General features: G+C 40.7%; 1 protein-coding gene across 1 annotated transcript in view; it reads right to left on the reverse strand.

Annotated features, from left to right (window-relative positions):
- TTC23L (tetratricopeptide repeat domain 23 like) overlaps nucleotides 1–20,628 on the reverse strand; it is a 57,791-nt gene extending 37,163 nt beyond the window's left edge. Inside the window, 4 exon segments of the mRNA XM_014590836.2 lie at nucleotides 9,062–9,185; nucleotides 12,017–12,203; nucleotides 19,534–19,604; nucleotides 20,571–20,628. Of these exon segments, the coding sequence (XP_014446322.1) occupies nucleotides 9,062–9,185; nucleotides 12,017–12,203; nucleotides 19,534–19,601 (379 nt within the window). The 5' untranslated portion in view covers nucleotides 19,602–19,604; nucleotides 20,571–20,628.
- Between the last annotated feature and the right edge of the window lie 18 nt (nucleotides 20,629–20,646).

Genomic DNA, 20,646 nt, shown 5'->3' on the forward strand with positions numbered 1-20,646 from the left:
GCGGACCTGATTTGAGTTCGGTAACAAAAGGTTATTCTGCAAGTATGTTTTGAATTGCTATGATGTTCTTTACTATGAGATACAGCTCTTCAGAAAAAATATCGATTAAAAAAATAGGCAACAAATGATCTCAAAAATTAACAAAGATATTGGGCTGACAGGTGGCATGGTGATTAAAGGCACTGGACTCCCACATAGTCAACCACGGTTCAAGTCCCAGAACTGGTGACTTGCTTGCTCACTTTATATTATTAAGTTATTATTATTCATTGTCATTATTTTATTTTATTTTTTGAAGTTGACCAGAGGGAGACAGAGAGAGAGAAGGAAAGTGAGAAAGCAAGCTGCCTGTCCCGGGACTTGAACCATGGTCAGCCACATGAAAGTCCTGCCACCTTAATCACCATGCCACCTGCCAGCCCCTAAAATAAAATAATTCTTAAAAAAAATTAACAAGGATAATCTTAGCATAGGCAATGAAGGGGCCAGCAGGTTGCCTAGTGGTTAAGGCACTGTACTCCCACATGGCCGACTGCGGTTTGAGTCTCGGACCTGGAGGCTTGCTCTTTCTCTGTCTCCCTCACTCTCTCTCTCTCTCTCTCTCTGTGTCTCTCTCTAGTGAGTGCATGTACCCTATAGCAGATTAAATCATAATGATAAATAAAATTAAATAATTCTTTAAAACAAACAAACATAGGCAATGAAAGTACTTGTAATTCCCAGGTGGGAGATAAGTTTATAATCTAAAAAATTCTGTGGTTATCAATCATTGGTCCAGTTAGAGATAGGTAAAATTGTACATAATAGGTTACTAAGAAGAGACAGAAAAAAAAGAAGACTTTATTCATACACTGAGTTTTTATAAGACCACAGCATTGTACTGTGCATAAATAAATAAGTCCTTGAAAAAGCAAAAATAAAACCAAATTGGAAAGAAATGTTTAAAAGTGAAGACATGGTAAAGCCAGTGATTTGGTCATTAATAGGCTTTACAAAGTTCTTGATTTTAGCTATCTTTAAAAAATTCATTCCAAAGGAAGATTCAGCTATAACATTTTTAACTTTTCCTCTATTATCGAGTTTTGTACAATAAGTAATGGTTATAATAAAAATTGAAACCTGTGGAGACAACTGTCTATCAAATAAAAATTGGTGAATTTGTATTTAAACCTGCTTGTGTGTAAAGTAATTGAATCTGTACTTAGAACCAACATTGAATGTTTTTATCAATGAGCTTTATCATTTTTTTCTAGCTGTTTTGTGTTCTCTTACTTCTACTCATCTTTCTTTACCTTTTCTGGTTAGGAGTGCCATTAAGAATTTCCTGAGGAGCTGATTTTGCTTTGGTGACTTCTTTCAGCATTTGTTTGTCTGTCAATTATTTTGTTTCTCCTTTCCATTTGAAGGATAATCTTGCTGGGTATAGTACTCTTGGACAAAATCACTTTTCTTTCAGAGTTTTAAATATCTCACCATTCTTTCCTTGCCTGAATCAGCTAAGAGACCTGATAGTAGCATAATGGAGTAACCTTAGTAAGTAATGCGGTGTTTCTCTCTTGTCAGTTTTATAATTTTGTCTTTGTGTTTTGTTAATTTAGCCATGATGCCTTGGAGAGGATCTTATGTTACATCTATTTGATTTCCTTTGTGTCTCCTAGATTTAGATGTCTGCATGCCTCTCTAAATTTGGAAAGTTTTTAGCTAATATATATATATTTTTTGGAGAGGTTTTTTTTGCTATAGGGCGCGTGCGCTCGCCAGACAGAGACAGACAGAGAGACAGAAAGCGAGAAGTCACCCCCCAGGGGGCATGGTCATGCCGCAATCCCTTCTCCTCCATTCTCCTCTCAGGATCTTGGGCACACACGCCCACACGCCCGGCGTGAGTTTTAAGCCACCGGGTCCGGGACGCGAACCGCGGTCGACTACGTGGGAGTCCAGCAACATAGCCATTACGCTAACTGCTGGTTCCCAAAGTTTTTAGCTAATATTATGAAAGATGTTTTCTATGCTTTTTCTTGTCTCTGCACCTTCTGGAATAGTGATTATGTTGATATTCAGCCAATTAATGGTGTCTAGGATTTCACACATATTGTCCTTATTTTCAATGGTTATTCTGTTATTCTTTTCAGTTGCTTGGACTCAATCAGACATTTTGTCTTCAAGGTCAGAGATTCTTCTACATGGTCTAATCTGCTATTGATACTTTTGAGGGAGGTTTTAATTTCCTGCATCATATTCTTTATCTTCAGGATTTTTTTTTTCAGTGTGTCTATCTTTTAATGGAGTTCCTCCTTCAAATTATGGAAAATGTTCCTCATCTCTTGGAATTGGTTTTCTTGTTTTCTCTTGCATCTTGTTGAGTTTTATTATAATGAATATTCTGAATTCTTTTTCTGACGTTTCTGTGATTTCTTGTGCTTTATCCATTGTTGGTGAGGCGTTATGATCCTTTGAGGAGGAGGTTATTTCCTCATTTTCTCCTATTTGGGTGACTGCTTTGATTTTTCGTCATACTCCTACTTCTCTGTGGTATATTTCCACAGCTATGTGCTCCTGCACTTTATGATATGAGTAAGCTGTGCCAATTACCCTCCTCTACTATGAGTGGGAATGTGGATTCCACAGTAGGAGTTTAGGGTTCAGGCATTCAGAGGGGAATTTCTCTCCTTTTACTGCTAAAGGAGTTATGAGGAAGGAATTCCTCCAGAGTCTCCTATTTTAAGATGTTTGGTTTTTATATATTCAAACTTAACTGCTCCCTATGTAGATAGAGGTTGAGCTGACAAGTAGAATACCAGGTTGTAGATCACTTTTTTTGGTGTGCTTGCACACCACATGGGCTAGAGAGCCCCTCGTCACCCACAACAGCCTAGGTGGGGTCCCTGCTGATGAGCTCAAGCCAAGCAGCTTGGCTTGACCCTGCCTGTTGGTCCTTCTGTCTCTGGGGTTGCAAGGTCTCCCTGTTGCTCCTTCTTTCTCTGGGATTGCAGGAACTAGGTATTGGTTCCTAAAAACCAGAGAACCCCTCCTCCTCTACAGCAGCTGGGTGGGAGTGCGGGCTGATGAGCTCAAGTCAAGCAGTTAGTCTTGGGCCTGCCTGTTGGTCCTTCTATCTCTGCATTGCAGGGTCTCCTGTTGCTCCTTTATCTTGAGCTCTTTTTTATATACATTTTCTTTTTTTAATTTTGCCAGAGGGTACATGTGGTCACCACAGAGACAAACAGAGACACAGGAAAAGAGAGAAAGTAGCCACTGGCCCCATGTCATGCTGCAATCCTTTCTCCTCCATTTCTCCACCTATTGGAATTTTGGGCACATATGCACATGCACTCAGTGTGTTTCTCAAACCACTGGTCCTAGATTTGAACTGCAGGTTAGGCCATGTAGGATTGGCTTCCTTAACCACCAGGCTACAGAGCCAGATGGTGATAGAGCTCTTTTTATGTTAAAAAAATTCATATGGTTTTCTCTACTTTGTGACAATAATTATTTTATTGCACATACTACTCAAGAGAATTGGTGGCAAAAAGTATTATGAATCTGGTATCACTAATACTTTGAAATGAATTTGTATCTTAGTAATTGCAAGAACACCATTTTCTTATATAAAAGGAATACTCTGTATGTATAAACATGTAAAAGATTTATTACTGTATCTATCTATAAAGAAGGTTCATGGATTTGTGATCCCTTTTTCTAATGCTAAGCTCCACATGGCAGAATGGGCCCACAGACTGTCCACCAAAATATCAATCATGTTGCATTAATTTGGGTTGGGATTCTATCACTGATGTCTGTCACACTGAGTCAAGACAGAGAATCTACCCAGTCTTCATAGGTTTCTCTTGTTACCAGGAAGCGTTTGTCTCTGATCATTATCTTTAACTGAGTAGTTAATGTGACATAGGGATTATGAAAGTAGATCTAGGGATAAACTTACTAGGTTCAAATTCAGGCTTAGTCACTTAATATGATCCATGCGGTCTTTTTTTTTTTTCCTTTTTTTTTTGAATTATTTATTTAATTTTATTTATTCATTCACTTTATTTTTTAATTTGACCAGAAAGGCAGAGAGAGAGAGAGAGAGAGAAAGTGAGAAAGCAAGCCACCAGGTCTGAGACTCGAACTGTGGTAGGCCATGTGGGAGTCCAGCGCCCTTATCCACTATGCCACCCGCCGGCCCCGATCCATGTGGTCTTGACCAAGTTACTTAATCTATTTTTGTCTCAATTTATTTACCCATAAAATGACAATGAGACTATTTCCTATCTTGTACAGTTGTTACAAGAATTAATTTATAGAAAAGGATTAAACAGTGCCTGACTGAGGTGTCCTTGAAGAAATAATGGCCACTATACTTAATATAGGTTGAATATCCTTTATCTGAAATGCTTGGGACAGAAATTCAGATTTATTTTAGAATTTTTGCATCCCTGTGGTGAAACATCTTGAAAATGGGACCCAAGTCTAAACCCAAATTTGATTAATATTTCATATATACCTTATTCGCCTTCAGCATGAAGGTAATTTTATACAATATTTTTATTTTGTGTTATTTTTACTAAAACTATAATATGAGGTCAGGTATAGAATTTTCCACTTGTGGCATCGTATGGGCATTCAGAAAGGTTTGGATTTTCAGATTAGGGATGTTGAGCCTGCCTTACCAAGGAACACTTCTCTTATTGTGTAATTTATTACATTTGTCCTCATTCTGTTTTTCATAGAGCTGCATACAGAATCTCTAAAAAGGACACATTCTCTAATGCAAACTCACTTCACATAGGTATTATGCTTCCTGCAGGTTAGACGACATAGTTTTGTATCACTCATTGTTATTTCTGTACCAGTTTTTTTCCAACTACCAACTCTTTGTAAAAGAGCCCTGGATACCTGGAAGGCTCCCAGTAATAACAGGCTAATTAATTTACTGCCTCATCAATAATAAGCAGAATATCAGGAAACTGCTTGCTGATGTTACTGTATTTTACTTTTTGAACATTTAAAAATGAATCCCCTTCGGATCAGCAGATGGTGTCATGGCTACGTCACTGGATTCCCATGTAGTAAACCATGATTTGAGTCCTGGACGAGGAGGCTTAAACTCACAGGGGGTGCATGTGCGTGCGTGCCCAAGAGCCCAAGAGGAGAATGGAGGAGAAGGGATTGAAGCATGGCCATCCCCCCTTGGGGGTGATTTTTCACTTTCTGTCACAGTAGGTTGTAAGTTTCAGGGGTTTTTTTGTTTTGTTTTGTTTTGTTTTGTTTTGCCATAGGGCATGTGTGCTCACCAGAGAGAGACAGAAAGAGATAGTGAGTGAGAGGGAAAATAAAAAATCATCCCCCAAGAAGGATGGCCATGCTACAATCCCCTCTCCTCTATTCCCCTCCTGGGATTTTGTGCATGCATGCACATGTGCCCAGCATGATTTTCAAGCCACCAGGTCTGGGACTTGAACCACAGTTAGTCATGTGAGCATCTGGGACTTGAACCACAGTCAGTCATGTGAGCATCCAGCACCTTAACCACCACACCACTTGCTAGCCCAGGCTGCAAGCTCTTTGAGGGCTTCTGTATATTGTATTTTCCAAAGAGCTTTTCACGGTATTTCACATATAGAAGTTTTCCACTAAATACTGAAAGAAGGTTTACTGAGAGAAATCAGACTTTTGGCCTGACTTTTCCCATACCCCCAGCTGGAAAAGGCTCCAAGGGAAATAAGGAAAGTTAGTCTGAAGGCTATAAAACATGCACATGTGCAGCGAGGCAAGAACACATGAGATGCAGACATTCTGACTACATAGAAGGCTGGCTCAGAAATTCTGTCCATTTTAAACCAGTCACAGGATTAATGACAACAAAAACAAGTGGGGCTCAGCAAGTATTTTATCGCTCTTGAAGGTCTGTCGATTTTCAAAGCCTTAGCTGTTTTATTCTGTTAAACCAAACTATTAGGTCGTCAGGAAAGTCATGACATATTTTTCTGTTTTTCTATGCAAAAGTACTGATGACTCTCCTCGTGATCCAATATGTTGTTAGCCTGATTTTCACTGTACTCTCACACCTGGGTTCCTCTGGATAAATCAAAATCATACATGTTAAGCTGTTTTCTGAGCTGGTTGTTAATTTACAGCCAATAACACTAACCACACTTCAGTTAATCACAGAAAGCCCACCTTTCAGACTGTGCAGCCTACCATCCAACTGTAACCAATCCAATTATTTCTCTACCTCAATCTCTCACTTTCATTTTTGTATGTCACTTTCCCTTTCCAGAACTTAAAATACTGAGTGGCCATGAGACTACCCAGAGTTGCTCAGAAACCCTTTTGGGAAACTGTCCCATTTGAATCTCCTTTTGTTCAAATAAATTCTGTTAAAATTTTGATTTGTCTAAAATTTCGTTTTTACAATTCCATGGACCAGATGCTAAAAAAAGATGTAAGTGAAGGAACGAGTTAAGAAATTTAAGTAATAAGGGGCATTGGGCTATTCTTAGTGAAGTTCATCATAATATATTCTAGAAAAACTTTAGACTGGACCAACTCTGTGGCCTTAAGGAAGCTGGACCCACATGGTCAACCGTATGGTTTGTGTCCCAGACCCAGTGGCTTGAAAAACACCAAGCAGTATGTGTATGTGTACCCAAAAATCCCAAAAGGAGGGAGAAGGGATCATGGTGTGCCTATTCCCCGTGGAGATGCTCAACCGTATGGTTTGTGTCCCAGACCCAGTGGCTTGAAAAACACCAAGCAGTATGTGTATGTGTACCCAAAAATCCCAAAAGGAGGGAGGAGAAGGGATCATGGTGTGCCTATTTCCCATGGGGATGCTTTTTCCTCTCTTGCTCTGTCACTGTCTCTCTCTAGTAAGAACATGTACCCTCTAACCAAAAAAAAGAAAGAAAGAAAGAAAGAAAGAAAGAAAGAAAGAAAGAAAGAAAGAAAGAAAGAAAAGAGAGAAAGAAAAACTCTAGGTTTAAGTGACAGAAAATCTTGGTTCTAATCCAGGCAGTTATACCAAATGGGCACTTCACCTAATCAGGAAGCTTTTTTTCCCATCTATTGATATGTCCACCTAATGCATAACTGGTCTTCATTTCTATTTTCACCTTCATCCTCCAGAGTTTCTCATTTTAGAACACAAGCATGACTATTATGTATGTTACCACCTCACTTTAAACCTTTTAATAATTCCCCAAACTCCTTGATATCTGGGCTCAAATTACCTTTTCAATTCCATTTCCAGGCATGACCTGTCAAATGTTCTACCCTAACCACTTGGGTCTACAGAGAACCTACAATATTTTGTATAAGGAGTTTCAAATAGAATGACCTTTCTCGCCTCCCATTCCTTAGGTCAGCACATATGGAGGGCAAGCTTTGTACTTCCTATAACTCCCCTCAAAATCTACTTGGACCTATACTTATCCTTCAAATATAAGACAAATATCATCTTCTCTTTATAGCCTTCCCTGGCTTTCTTTGTCTCAACTATGTTCCCCAGAACTTTGTTGCTAACACCATTATGGGGTCCTACCACTAGACCTTTGCATGATTCAGGTGTACAGGAACCACTAGTATTCAGTTATATAGTCCCAGCACCTAGAACAATGCTTGCAGGCTTAGAATATGAGCTCTGCAAGCATTAAAGTGGCACATCCCTAAATTCTAATTACCATGAATAAAAGCAAGTTTTTGAGTAAGTAAGTTTGATGAGAATAGAGCAACTACAAGTGAGGAAGGATAGAGTCCAACTATGGCGAAAATTTTGTTTTTCCAATGGCCTTCCTGGTGTCCCTCAAATCTCACCAACAATTGGCTGCCTGCTCTATCAATAAGAGAGGAATCCCTCTTCTCCTCAGTCATGGCAGCCTTCTTTCAGGACACAACAAATGTATTCTTAAGGCCTAAAGTGACCTCACTGTGACTCACGGCACCAATGTCCCCAGTGTCAACCACTTATGATCTTGTCACATCAACAGTCTATCAACCTAAGTTACATTAAAAACAACTGAGTACAAAAGAGCCTCAGAAGAGTTACAGAGAAGATGATGTTCTGAGAGTAATAACCGAGAATAACTGAGAACTTCTGGTATCTGTGAAGCTGTATTTCTGATTTCCAGGCTCAGTATGGCCCAGGTGTATTGGTTTCCTTCTCCTAAAGCCCTCAAATATTAGAGCCCTTATGTAATTTAACTTGTATTGTAAGTTAAATCCTGCGTGGCCAGTGGTTTAGTTCTATCAAACAGTAACATGCTGATCTATATTGTTTACAAGGGACTATTCTAGAATAAATGAGACCTAAACTGCATTCAGGGAGCTTCTATTCAGAGGCAGCGTCATTCTGATAAAGTGGCTACAAGGATAGTACAATGAGTTCCACGGCAGAAGTGAATGCAGTCTATGTAGGGGGAAATCACTGGTTAAGGGGCAGAGAGGCCTAAGCTGGCCATCACCCTGGTTCCAGAAATATGCTCTTGCTTTAATCAATCTATCATCAAGAATTTATCACCTACTGCCAAATTCCTGCCCTTAGACAAGTTTCACTTGGGTTCTATGAATTGGCAGGTGGATTTGCATCTTGTTCCCCTATATGAGCCTACTTTTAAGAAATACCGTTTCTCTAGGATAAGGGTTCTGCCTTTTCCTAAGCCTGACCTTCCAGGAAATTCAACACTATTACTGGGTCTGTTTCCCTGATACTGACTGAACATACTTACCACCTGTTATCATTCTTTGTCCACTGTGCCTCAGTGTCTTCATCATGAACTAAACATAAATTTCATAAACTAAGGATAAAAATAGTATCTCCCTCTAAACGATATTATGAGGACTAAATATGACTAACATAGCACATGCTAAAAAACTAAAAAAAATCAACATCATTATGATGATTATCTTTATTACTAAGATCTTTGCAACATTGTCTGCTTCATCCATGGACTTGCACTCTCTTGACAATGTGTGAGTGGGTGGCAGAAGGGGCCCTCCCAGTCAGTCCTGTCCCAGGGAAGTTGTGTGTCGCTCTACAGGCTGGCACACCCAGAACCAGTACCTCGCAGTGTCAGTTAGCCATAAGCCAGGTTGACCAAAGCCTGAGCACATTTCCAGTGTTCTTCTCCAAAAATAATCCGAGAGAGGATGACACATCGAATCAGCTCCCTGTTTGCTTGGATATTCTGTAGAGAATGAGTAAGTCATTATGGTTTTTGGAAAGCAGGAAAATCTCCAGTCTACAAAATTATCACTAAAATGTAGTACTAAATTTGCCTTTTTTCCCCCCATCTCTTCCCTTCTCACTCCTCAGCTGGGGACTCGATGGATTTACTCCTAAATCCTCTTCTCTTTATTTCTGATATGAGCATCTAGTCCAGTGACCATCCCCTCTATACCCTTACCTCCCCTACCTAACCTGATACTTCACCTGCTCCCTGCTCAACTATACATACAAATAAGGGTAGAGGGACATTTTCCCTGAGGCTTTGAAAATTCCACTAGGTCAACATTTCTGAAAGTTCACAATGGGTTAGCCGCAGGAATGACACGGTACAGATTGTTACCTAGGCATGAGAAGTAGAACACACTCAAATGGGTCAAGTCAGCAGCCAGGGGGAAAAAAGCTTAGACACAGCTCTCCCTCCTAACAGACTGGGATCATTGCTTCCTTCAAATGGGCCACTCAGGCATTTGCTCATGAATTTAAAGTGCCCCATATTCTTATTCCCTTATAAATACTGCTAGTTTTCTCTTTGTGTGTCTCTATCTTTATTTCTGACTCTTCTTTCCTGCCTCACCGGGTCCAAGGATAGAGTACTACCCTTCTGTCTCATTTCACCCTCCCTACTTAGGGTCTGTAAGTAAAAAATCTTTGACTTGTTTCCTGTTGTGGTGGTATACTGAATTTGTGCCTGATATCTGAAAACCATGGGTTGCCCCAACCTGGCTTTCTCCTGGGAAAGCAATATCAGGATCCCAGCCACGGAGCCCTGGTCAGGCATAAACTGGACTTAGGTTAGATAAGGGCCACAGGGCATCTGCCAGTATAAGCAAGTCTCCCATGTGAGAGACTCCCCGACATAGGACAGACAACTGGCATCAGGCCCCTCAATCGGTCAAAGTATCCCTGAGAGGCACACTGTAAGCACTCATGCCCAGCTCCCCTTCACCCCCTCCCCGCCCCCATCAGGGCAGAGTTGCTAAGTGCTCTTATACTTGAACTCCAGTTTAGCCAGGGACTCTCAAAACACTGCCCACAGAAAATACTAAGTCCTATTATGAAGAAAAAGCATAAAACCACAAGAATCATTGGAATGGGATTCAAAAGTTCAAAGCTTTGAGTTCTGTCCTGGATCTGGACATTCTGTATTCATCCCCAAATTTCCTGCCCTGAGGAAACTGAGACACCCAAAACAGACTCTAGAGGTCTCCCCAGCACTGCTGCTACGTGCTGTAGATGGTATGGTCCCCTAACCTTCAAGTGTGTAAGTAACTGGGTTGAGTTAGTTCTAACTCCTAAGATCTAAATTTTGATCATTATCCAAACTAGTCTAGGAGTTTTCAGGCTTTAAGAGTCCACAAAGGCACCCCATGTTTCTAGAAATGATCCTTCTAGCCTGGATTTGTAAAATACTAATATATTCAAGCCAGAATGAATAATTTACAGAGAAACTTACAGATAGTCAACTGGTGGGTATAATTTCTATCTTTTTCTGAGGTACCTTTCAGCCTTTCTTAAGCTATCTGCAAACCTCTTTTCATATACTTACTCCAAGTCATTTTTTTTCCTTGACCAGGAATGGCCAGGAAGCCAGTGGCTGAACTCCTTTGTTGACAAATCATACTCTAGAAGCAGACTGGTGCCTGGGTCCTAATAATGAGAGTTGATGTCTTGCTGACTCAGGATCCTGGATTTTGAACACACACTTGCTCTGAGATTCTAGTTCTCGAATTCTTGACTTGCTCTTAGAAATGCATACCCAGACTCTGACCTCTGCTGTTACTTCCTGTTCTGGCCCTTCAGTTTGCTTATGATTCCATTGTAACCACAGGCATTTTACCCATATTCTTGCCAGATCTGAGCCTTTACCTCTGTCTAGCCACCCTTGTTCTCAGCTTCCTCCTGCCTTTGCTATCCAGGCAATCTTACCCTAGAATTATCCTGAATCCTTCAAGAAGAAATGTAAGGGGTTGGCAGATGGTGTGGTGGTTAAGGGCACTGGATTCCCACACAGCTGACTGCAGTTTGAGTCCCGGACCTGGTGGCTTGCTTTTGCTCTTGCTCTCACTCTGTCCCTCTCTAGTCACATTTAAATAAATAAATAAAGTTAAATGAAATAATTCTTTTTAAAAAGAAAGAAATTTTAAAAGAATTTAATTAAAGGTAATCAAATAAGTAAGTCAAAATGGTAAAATATTGTTAGTTAAAAACTAGACACACAAACACTCCAAGAAGGGACAGACTATGAATGGTGCATGGAACTGGAAAATGGGGTGGCTAACCACTATGCTGTTTTATTTCTCCCACTTACAAAGAAATATTGGGACATCAGAAAAGTCATGATGTATTTTCTATGCAAAATGCATCATGATTTTTCCAACAACCCAAAATAATGCCTCCTCTACTTTATGGGCGTCATTGTGCTGTGAAGTGGAGTTTGCTTATTTATTTATTTATTTATTTATTTATTTATTTATTTATTTATTTATTTTTGAGAGGTTTTTGCTATAGGGAGTGTGCACTCGCTGGAAAGACAGAGACAGAGAGACAGAAAGCATAAAACCACCCCCCAGGGGAGATGGCCACACCGCAATCCCTTCTTCTCTATTCTCCTCTCGGGATCTTGGGCACACAAGCACACGTGGCTAGCGTGAGTTTAAGCAGCAGGGTCCAGGACTCAAACCGCAGTCGATTATGTGTGAGTCCAGCAACGTAACTATAATGCCATCTGTTGGTACCTAATCATGAACATTTTTAAACAGAAACAAGAATATAGTAACCTCTTTGTTTTACCATTTTTTTCTTAATTAGCTGAGCTATTTTCTTCTGGGACTGAACTAATTTCTCTTTGGGAAGAGATATACAGTCAAGGACTATCTTTTCTTTCTTGGCTTTAGTGTCGTCTTCACTCTCTTCAGACCCATAAGTGGGGTACAGTTCCTCTGTTTGCTGTTCTGCTGGGCTCTCCATTTGCTCTGACCTGCAGGTATGAGAAGGTCATGGAGTCAGGAACTGATCTTTGTCTATTGCAACAAGATAAAATTGAAGAGCATATCCCTCCCAACAAGGGGACAAGGACATGCTTTCTAAATTAAATCTGAAAGAATTAAGGCATGTGGTAAACTCATGTTACCCTCAATGCCTAGTATTAGGATAACAAATGGGGTGGCCCAAGACTTGGTGAAGTACCTGCATTAGAGTTACAGTTCTGCCAATTTTTAACCACAAGACCCTATTATTTAATCTACTTCTCTATAAAATGAGGTTGTTATTGGGGTGGCAGGTGACATGGTGGTTAAGACACTGGACTCCCACATGGCTGACCATGGTTCGAGTCCCAGCTCTCCTGATGACTTTCTTTCTCTGTCTGTCTCTCTCTCTCTCCCTGGTCAAACTGAAGAATAATAATAAATTGAATAAATAACGCTTTTAAAAAATGAGGTTGATATTTGTGGACAGAAGTCTGACTGCTTTTTCCTATTTTTCCAAAGTCCTTTCCAGAGGACCTAGGAGGAGTCCTGCCCACAAACATTAAGGGACCATTTTTTTTTTCCATTTAACAGGATTCTTCCTGCATCCTGTCCTGGGCATAGTACCTTTGAGATGTATATTTAAGTGATTACAGTATATCCTTTCGCTAACCTCTTCCCAAGGCACAGAACTTCCATTTCTTTGCGAATCTCTTCCCAGGACACAGATCTTCCCTTCCAATCACCGGCCTAGGAATTGTGGAACCCACCTATAACCTACAAGCCCCCTTCCACATGTTCCACCTCTATGGGCCAGACCAATGGAAATCTCTTCACTAATTTTGTCTGTAAATCTCAAAATCAAATAAAAGGAACCCCTGTCCATATTCACCCCGAGAAAGGCATGTATGCCTCCTCTCTGAGCCTAGGTCACTCATATTCTGCTTGGAAATAAACTGCACGAATTATTAATTACTAATTTTTACAGTTGATTATTTTTCCATCAACAATATTAATATGCACCTGATGAGATTATAGGATTAAATGAGATAATATTAGTAAATAACTTAGAACAGTGCCCAACATTTAATAAATTCTCCTTTAACACTAATTGTTACTTTTATCATTAGCGCCATGACTTGGTTTCTTCATCTAAGAAATGAAGTTGTTGAACTGAAAGGTCTCTGAGAGCCTTCAAGTTCAAAAACACTGCGCCAAACCAGGAAAAAGAAATGAATATAGAAACGAAAAAAAGAAATGAATATAGAAATGGAATAAGAGAAAAGGAACTAGTATTTTGAGACTGGACTTCACATATCCTCTTTCACATATTACAAGCTTCGATGTTTAGTGGCCAACTAGAGGATGTGGGTCCCAGTAGAGATCGGGCAGGAACTTTATATTGGGTCACGAGCAGGGTCAGGAGAGAAATGGAACCTTCTCAGTGTATTTTAAAGAACTGAGTGGTGAGAAAGAGTCGAATAGGTTGAATTTCCCTTTCTCTCTCTCTCTCTCTCTCGCACACACACATAGTCACAGTCACATTCATATCCAACACAGAAGATCTCTGACTTCAATGCTAAACACAGTTGTGAGTAAGTAATTGAAATAGTAAAGACAAAGTCATTCTACTCTCATACAACTAGAAAGATAACCAACCATACCCTAACATCACTGGAAAAGTCTATAAAACCTTTCTCTTTCCTCTTTCTCTCTCTCTCTCTGTCACTCTCTGGTAAATGTGATCCATAAGAAACAAAATTCCAAGATCTGAAAAGCAATGGGAGCAATTTTAATTACTTATAAATAAGTCTCTAAAATGAATCATCTCATATTCACATTTGCTTTAAATAAGTTTAGCCACTTCAGCCCAGTTGAGTGGTGCAGGCGATAGTACATCACTGCAAGATGCCAGAGTCCATCAGAAAGCCCATGGTCCAGATCCTGGGTTGACCTGAGTATGCTGGGTATACACACACCTGTGATCCTGGTTGGCCAAAAGGCTGGAGGAATGCAGCATGAAAAGACTCTGAAATAGGGAACCAGCAGTTAGCATAATGGCTATGTCGCTGGACTCCCACGTAGTCGACCGCGGTTCGTGTCCCGGACCCGGTGGCTTAAAACTCACACCGGGCGCGTGTGCGTGCGTGCCCAAGATCCCGAGAGGAGAATGGAGGAGAAGGGATTGCGGCGTGACCATCCCCCGTGGGGGGTGACTTCTCACTTTCTGTCTCTATGTCTCTCTCTGTCTGTCTGGCGAGCGCACGCGCCCTACAGTGAAAATCTCTCCAAAAAAAAAAAAAGATTCTGAAATAAGTCAGTCTCCCTTTCTTCTCGAGAAAGGGAGAAAGGGGGCCAGCAAGTGGTGTGGTGGTTAAGGTGCTGGATTCCCACATGGCCTACTGCAGTTCAAGTCCCAGATCTTGTGGCTTGCTTTCTCACTTTCTCTCTCTTTGGTGAGCACACATGCCCTAGAACAAATTTTTACAATAATAATAATAATAAATAAAATAAAATAAAATAAAAAGTAGTATTAGAAAACAGAAACTTAAAAAACAAGAATACATCTACTGCATAGTTTCTAAAATAAAACTTAACTTTGTTTTCCACAGATCACTTAAGTAATGAATACTTATTATCTAAAAAAAATTCAGAAAAGTGTAAAAGGAAAATGTCAATGAAATATTTCACACCCAGTTTGAAAAATGACATGCTATGGCTGGCTCTGTGGCCTGGTAGTTAAGGCAGCCAGATCCCACATGACCAACCACACAATTTGAGTCCCAGAACCAGCAGTGCTAAAAAACACATCAGGCAATGTTTGCGTGTGCCCAAAATCCTGACAGGAGGAAGAAATGGAGGAACAGGGATTGTGGTGTGACCATTCCCCATGGTGGCAGAGGGAGGGACCTTTCTCTTCTCCCTCTCTCTCTCTGTCTCTGTCATTCTCTGTTGAATGTACATGCCCTCAGCAGGAAAAAAAAAAGAACAAAAAAAAAAATGACACGCTAACATCCATCCATTTTCCAAGGAATCCAGCCAGGGACGTATAGGCACATTAGGTCACATGGATAGAAGAGCAGCATTTCCTCAGGCCCAGGTCCAAACAAAGTCGCCTTCCGCCTACAGATAAGCACGCTTTCGGTAGATACATTAGCACAAAGAGCCAGGGAAGGCTGGTGATAACATGCCATCAGAACACAGGTAAACTTGCCTGGTGAATTTGTAATCCTCCTTTATGATGCAAAACACAGATGTCACCTCTGCTGAAGTCTATCACTAGAGTGACAATACCCCCTACAAAGAGCCTGAAAAAAATTGTCCCCAAACTGCTGCTATAGTGTGAATTACACTAGGGTCTGATTTTCTGTGTTCATTTTGTTTAAGTCTGCTTTGCCTTCTAGCAAGTAAATGCCACCAGGGCAGGGGCCGAGTCTCATTTGTTTCTGAAATCTTGACATCTGACTTACAATAAAAAGTGCAAAATCTTTAGAATGTCTGAAAAATTTGAGGAGAGAGAAAAATCTGTGACGAGATTATAAGAAAACTCATAGAAAGAAAATTTAGTCCTTCAACAGATTTTGCTTAGGCTTCACAGACTTAGAACAGAAAAATCTACTGGGGTCACCAAAGAGATTAACTGTGACTATTAAGATTATAAACCTTACATATTTTTTTTTTCATTGCCAGAGGGTGTCTGCACTTATGAGAGAGAAAGAGAAAAAACATCCCTGAATGGGGCATGGTCCCACCACAACCCCTTCTCCATTTCACTATTCTGTGGGGATTTTAGTTATGTATGTTTACATGCCCAGCATGTTTCAAGCTGTCAGGGCTGAGATTTTTTTTTTGGAGGTTTTTGCACGTGCGCTCACCAAAAAGACAGAGAGAGACAGAGAGACAGAAAGCAAGAAATCACCCCTTAGGGAGGATGGCCATGCCGCAATCGCTCCTCCTCCATTCTCCTCTCTTGATCTTGGGTACGCAAGCACATGCACCCAGCGTGAGTTTAAGCCATCGAGTCCGGGACTCAAACGGCAGTCGACTACATGGGAGTCCAGAGACATAGCCATGACACTAACTGCTGGTCCCCAGGGCTGAGATTTGAACTGTGGTTAGCCATATGGTATCTGGTTCCCTTAACCACTCAGCCTATAGGCACAGCCCAAATTTTTGTGTTTTTAAATTTTGCTAGATGGTGCATGGACATGTTGGAGAAAGACAGGGAGAAAAATGGAAAGTGAGAAAGAAATCACCAGGGGGAGTGGTGACAGAATCTCTTCTCCATTTCTCCTTCTTTTCAGGATTTGAATGGGTCCACACACATACCCAGTGTGTTTTTCAAGTCACCAGGAATGGGACTTGAATCGCACGCTCAGGCATGTGGGATCCTACAGCCATAACTTCCACAACTCAGTAGCCCAGAGCCCAAATGTTTTAAATTAATCCTTGAATGAAATTAAGCTGAACTAAAGGCAGTAAGTTTTCATAAAGAAATAAAAAAACATTGAGGTCTTGACAAATTATTTGAGAATGCAAATCTCTACACTAGAACATCTTATTATAAATGATAAGAAACATGGCTGAAAAATATCGACCAGTCAAGTATCTTGAACAACAGTCAGAAAAAAATAATAGGTAGCGGCCAGACAGGTAATACAGTGGTTAAGGTAGCTGGAGCCCCACATAGCTGACTGCGTGATTCAAGTCTGGGACTCGTCAGCTTGAAAAACGCACCAGGTGTGAGTGCGTGTGCCCAACATCCCAAAAGACGACTACAGAAGAAGGGATTATGCAGTGGTCATCCTGGAGGTGAGGAGGGCATGCTTTCTCACTTTTTCTCTCACTCTCCCTCTTTGCCTGTCTCCAGCAAGCTCAAGCACCCTACAGGGAAAAAAAAAGGCAGGATGCATGAAGATTATGCTTTACAAGTTTGTAAGTTATTTCATATATTGAAATTATAAATAATAATTCTGATTTTTAACATTCAATATGAGTCATCTAATTTTTCCTAGATATTCTATTGTGAATTCTACATTTTAAAACTTTGTTACAGTTATATAAGCTTCAACCTCAAGATATCTTGTGGGGTAATATAAAATTGCACTATCTAATACAGTAACCTCTGCCTCATGTAGTTATTAAACATATGAAATGTGACTAGCCTGAATTGAGATGTGTGTAAGTATAAAATACACATTGGAGTTCAGACTTACTATGAAAAAATATGTAAAATCTTTCAGTAACTGGGGCCAGCAGGTGGCATGATGGTTAAGGTGTTGAACTCCCACATGGCCGACTGCAGTTTGACCCCGAGACCTGGTGACTTGCTTTCTCACTTTCTTTCTCTCACTCTGTCTCTTCCTGGTGAGTTAAAAAATAATAAGGGACCAGCAGTTAGCATAATGACTATGTTGTTGGACTCCCATGTAGTCGACTGCAGTTTGTGTCCCGGACCCAGTGGCTTAAACACATGCTGGGCACGTGTGTGTCCATGCCCAAGATCCTGAGAGGAGAAAAGAGAAGGGATTGCGGCGTGGCCATCCCCCCTGGGGGGTGATTTCTCGCTTTCTGTCTCTCTGTCTCTCTCGTCTGTCTGGCGAGTGCACGCGCCCTATAGCAAAAACCTCTAAAAAAAAAATAATAAAATTAAATCTTTAAAAAGAACTTTCATTAATAATTGTATACAACATTAGGTTTCTGGTAAAAACCATAATGTATTTTTTTATGGAAAAATGATTTTTCTGACAACCCAACATTTTGGATATATTAAGATAAATGAAATATAGTATTAAAATTAAGTTCCTTTATTCTCAAGTCAAGGTAATTTTTAACCCCAGGAGACATTTGGCAATGTCTGGAGACATTTTTGGTAGCCACAATTGATGACAGGGTTACTAGCATCTAATGGGTAAAGGCCAGGGATGCTGTTTAACATCCCATAGTGCAAAGCATAGTCCTTTACAAATAAGTTATGTGATGCCAAATGTTAATTGTTCAAGGTTGAGAAGTTCTAGTATACAGAAATGGTTAAAGACAAGACTCTGGAGTCAGAACATTCCATTTAAATACCACTAACAAGCTGTGTGACTTTAGGCAAACTGCCTAACCTTTCTCATATTTCTCCTCTACAATATGTGGTAATAGCAGTACCTCCCTCCCAGAGTCTTCCAGGGACTGTCCCATGGCAGTGCTCAGTATTAGCTATTGTGATGTAAAGATTTGTGTTTAACTCATTGTCTATTTCAAGAAACTTAATTAACTCAACTTTGTATATTTAATTCTCTGACCTTACCAATCTTGTTATAAATAACCTATCTTTATTATTTAAAAAAAAATCTTAAAATTTTCCTTAAGTCAGTAGAAAAACAATTATCTTCCATCTTCCATAACTTTTGATACAAATGAGTAGTATAGCAAAATCATTATTAAAATATATCATGGAAGCTGAACCTTCTACAAAGTTTGGTGTTCTAATTCAGGGCCAGGCGAAAACTCATAGGAACAGGGGATACGAGTTTGAGAGGTAAGAACCCCTTGCCCTAGACATACTTTTGGAATTATATATATTGAGAGGTTTTTGCTATAGGGCACATGTGCTCGCCAGAAAGACAGAGAGACAGAGAGACAGAAAGCAAGAAATCACCCCCTCCTGGGGGGGCTGGCCATGCTACAATCCCTTCTCTTCTATTCTCTTGGGAATTTGGGCACACTTGCACATAGGCCTACTGGGTTTGGGACTTGAACCCAGGTTGACTACATGGGAGTCTAGCGACATTACCATGATGCCAACCGCTGGTCCCAGAAATAGAGATTAGGAGGAGAAATTAGTGAAGCTTTCCTATAACTTTCAGATAATGAATGTTCTGGAGCCTGGGCCATAGAGTTACCCAGGGCTCTAGTGGGAATGAATGACATGCTGTAGGGTGAAATGAGAACCAACATGGGTGTAAATGTTCAGTAAATAAAATGTGCAGGTGCAGTTTTGGGACCAGCAGTTAGCATAATGGCTGTGTCGCTGAACTCCCATGTAGCAGACTATGGTTCGAGTCCCAGACCCAGTGGCTTAAACTCGTGCTGGGCGCAATTGTGTGCGTGCCCAAGAATGGAAGAGAAGGGATTGCAGCATGGCCATCCCCCCCTGGGGGGTGATTTCTCACTTTCTGTCTCTCTGTCTCTCTCTGTCTTTCTGGCGAGCGCACATGCCCTATAGCAAAAACCTCTCCAAAAAATAAATAAGTAAATGTCCAGGTGCAGTTTCCCTCACAGACTTGCCTTAAATGGGAGGCCCCAGTGTTTAGGCCAGGAGTGTGTGTGATGTCAAGGTTCTGTGATACTTACAGGTGGAAGCAGGAATCCCAGTCCGGGTCATTGCTAACAGTTGGGATGCGGATGGGGCTGGCTTGCATCTTCTTCCTACCACAAATCACACCTTAGGTCAGCTCTGGAAGAGAAAAGCTTAACAGTTTGTTCTATTTTCCCCCTGTCGGATGCTACTAACATTAAACTGAAACTGCCCAAATACAAATACACAAATAGTCTATGCACGCTCATGTATGGAGGCCACTAGGAAGCAGAAAGGAAGACATCTGTCAAATTAAATCTAAGTTAGAATAATATTTCTTTCCCTTGATTTCTACTCCATTTTCTCCAAAAATTCCTGTCCTCCCCTTCTCCCCATAAGACCAGATATTCACAGCTTCTGAATCACCCAAACTATGGTCACCTACTCAAGTCAGAATTTGTGCAGGTCTGAGGGCAAAATGGATGCAGGTAAAGCAACCAGGTCACAATGCTCAATTAATTTCGGTCTGTATATTGGTTAATTCTCCTTTTCCCTGGGGCTACTTCACTATTAATAGAAGTTCTAGAAGTTATGGAACTAAAACTCATGTGTCTATTTTAGTTGCTGTTGCTGATGGAGAAAACGATTGAAACTCATTGTAAAAAATGGTACTTTATTTGTAAAGTCCAACTCTTACAGTCAGTTATCCCTTGATTTCAAACCTAAATAGAACACAATTACTGAATATGCACACCCAAGTCGCTCCTACAGAATGTCACTCATTCCCAAGAGATTCCTGGGTAGCTCCCTTCTGACATAGGTTCTAGAATATCCACTATCCAAAAATCAGAAGGGAGGGCTTGACTCATTTCTCTTTTTCTCTATTTCCAAATCTATGGCCAGGGCAAGTAGTTCTGACCTTTCAAACTCCAACACCCTATTCCTATGAGGCTCCAAGTGGCCCCTCTCTATAAATCACAAATCGCTCCCTCCTTTTCCGCCGCTGTTAGACAGATATTTTGATAAACCCCGACCCCACAAGTCGAGACACCAAGCCACACCAGCCAGGTAGGAAGGCGGGCCTGGTGCATACCTGGCCCAGGGCTGAGAAGCCACGCCCCGGAAATAGCCTTCCTGGCTCCCGCCGCCAAGCTGCTACTCACCCCGCC

Source organism: Tupaia chinensis, unplaced genomic scaffold (genome assembly GCF_000334495.1).
Source record: "Tupaia chinensis unplaced genomic scaffold, TupChi_1.0 Scaffold000489_1, whole genome shotgun sequence".
In the NCBI taxonomy this organism is placed as follows: domain Eukaryota; kingdom Metazoa; phylum Chordata; class Mammalia; order Scandentia; family Tupaiidae; genus Tupaia; species Tupaia belangeri.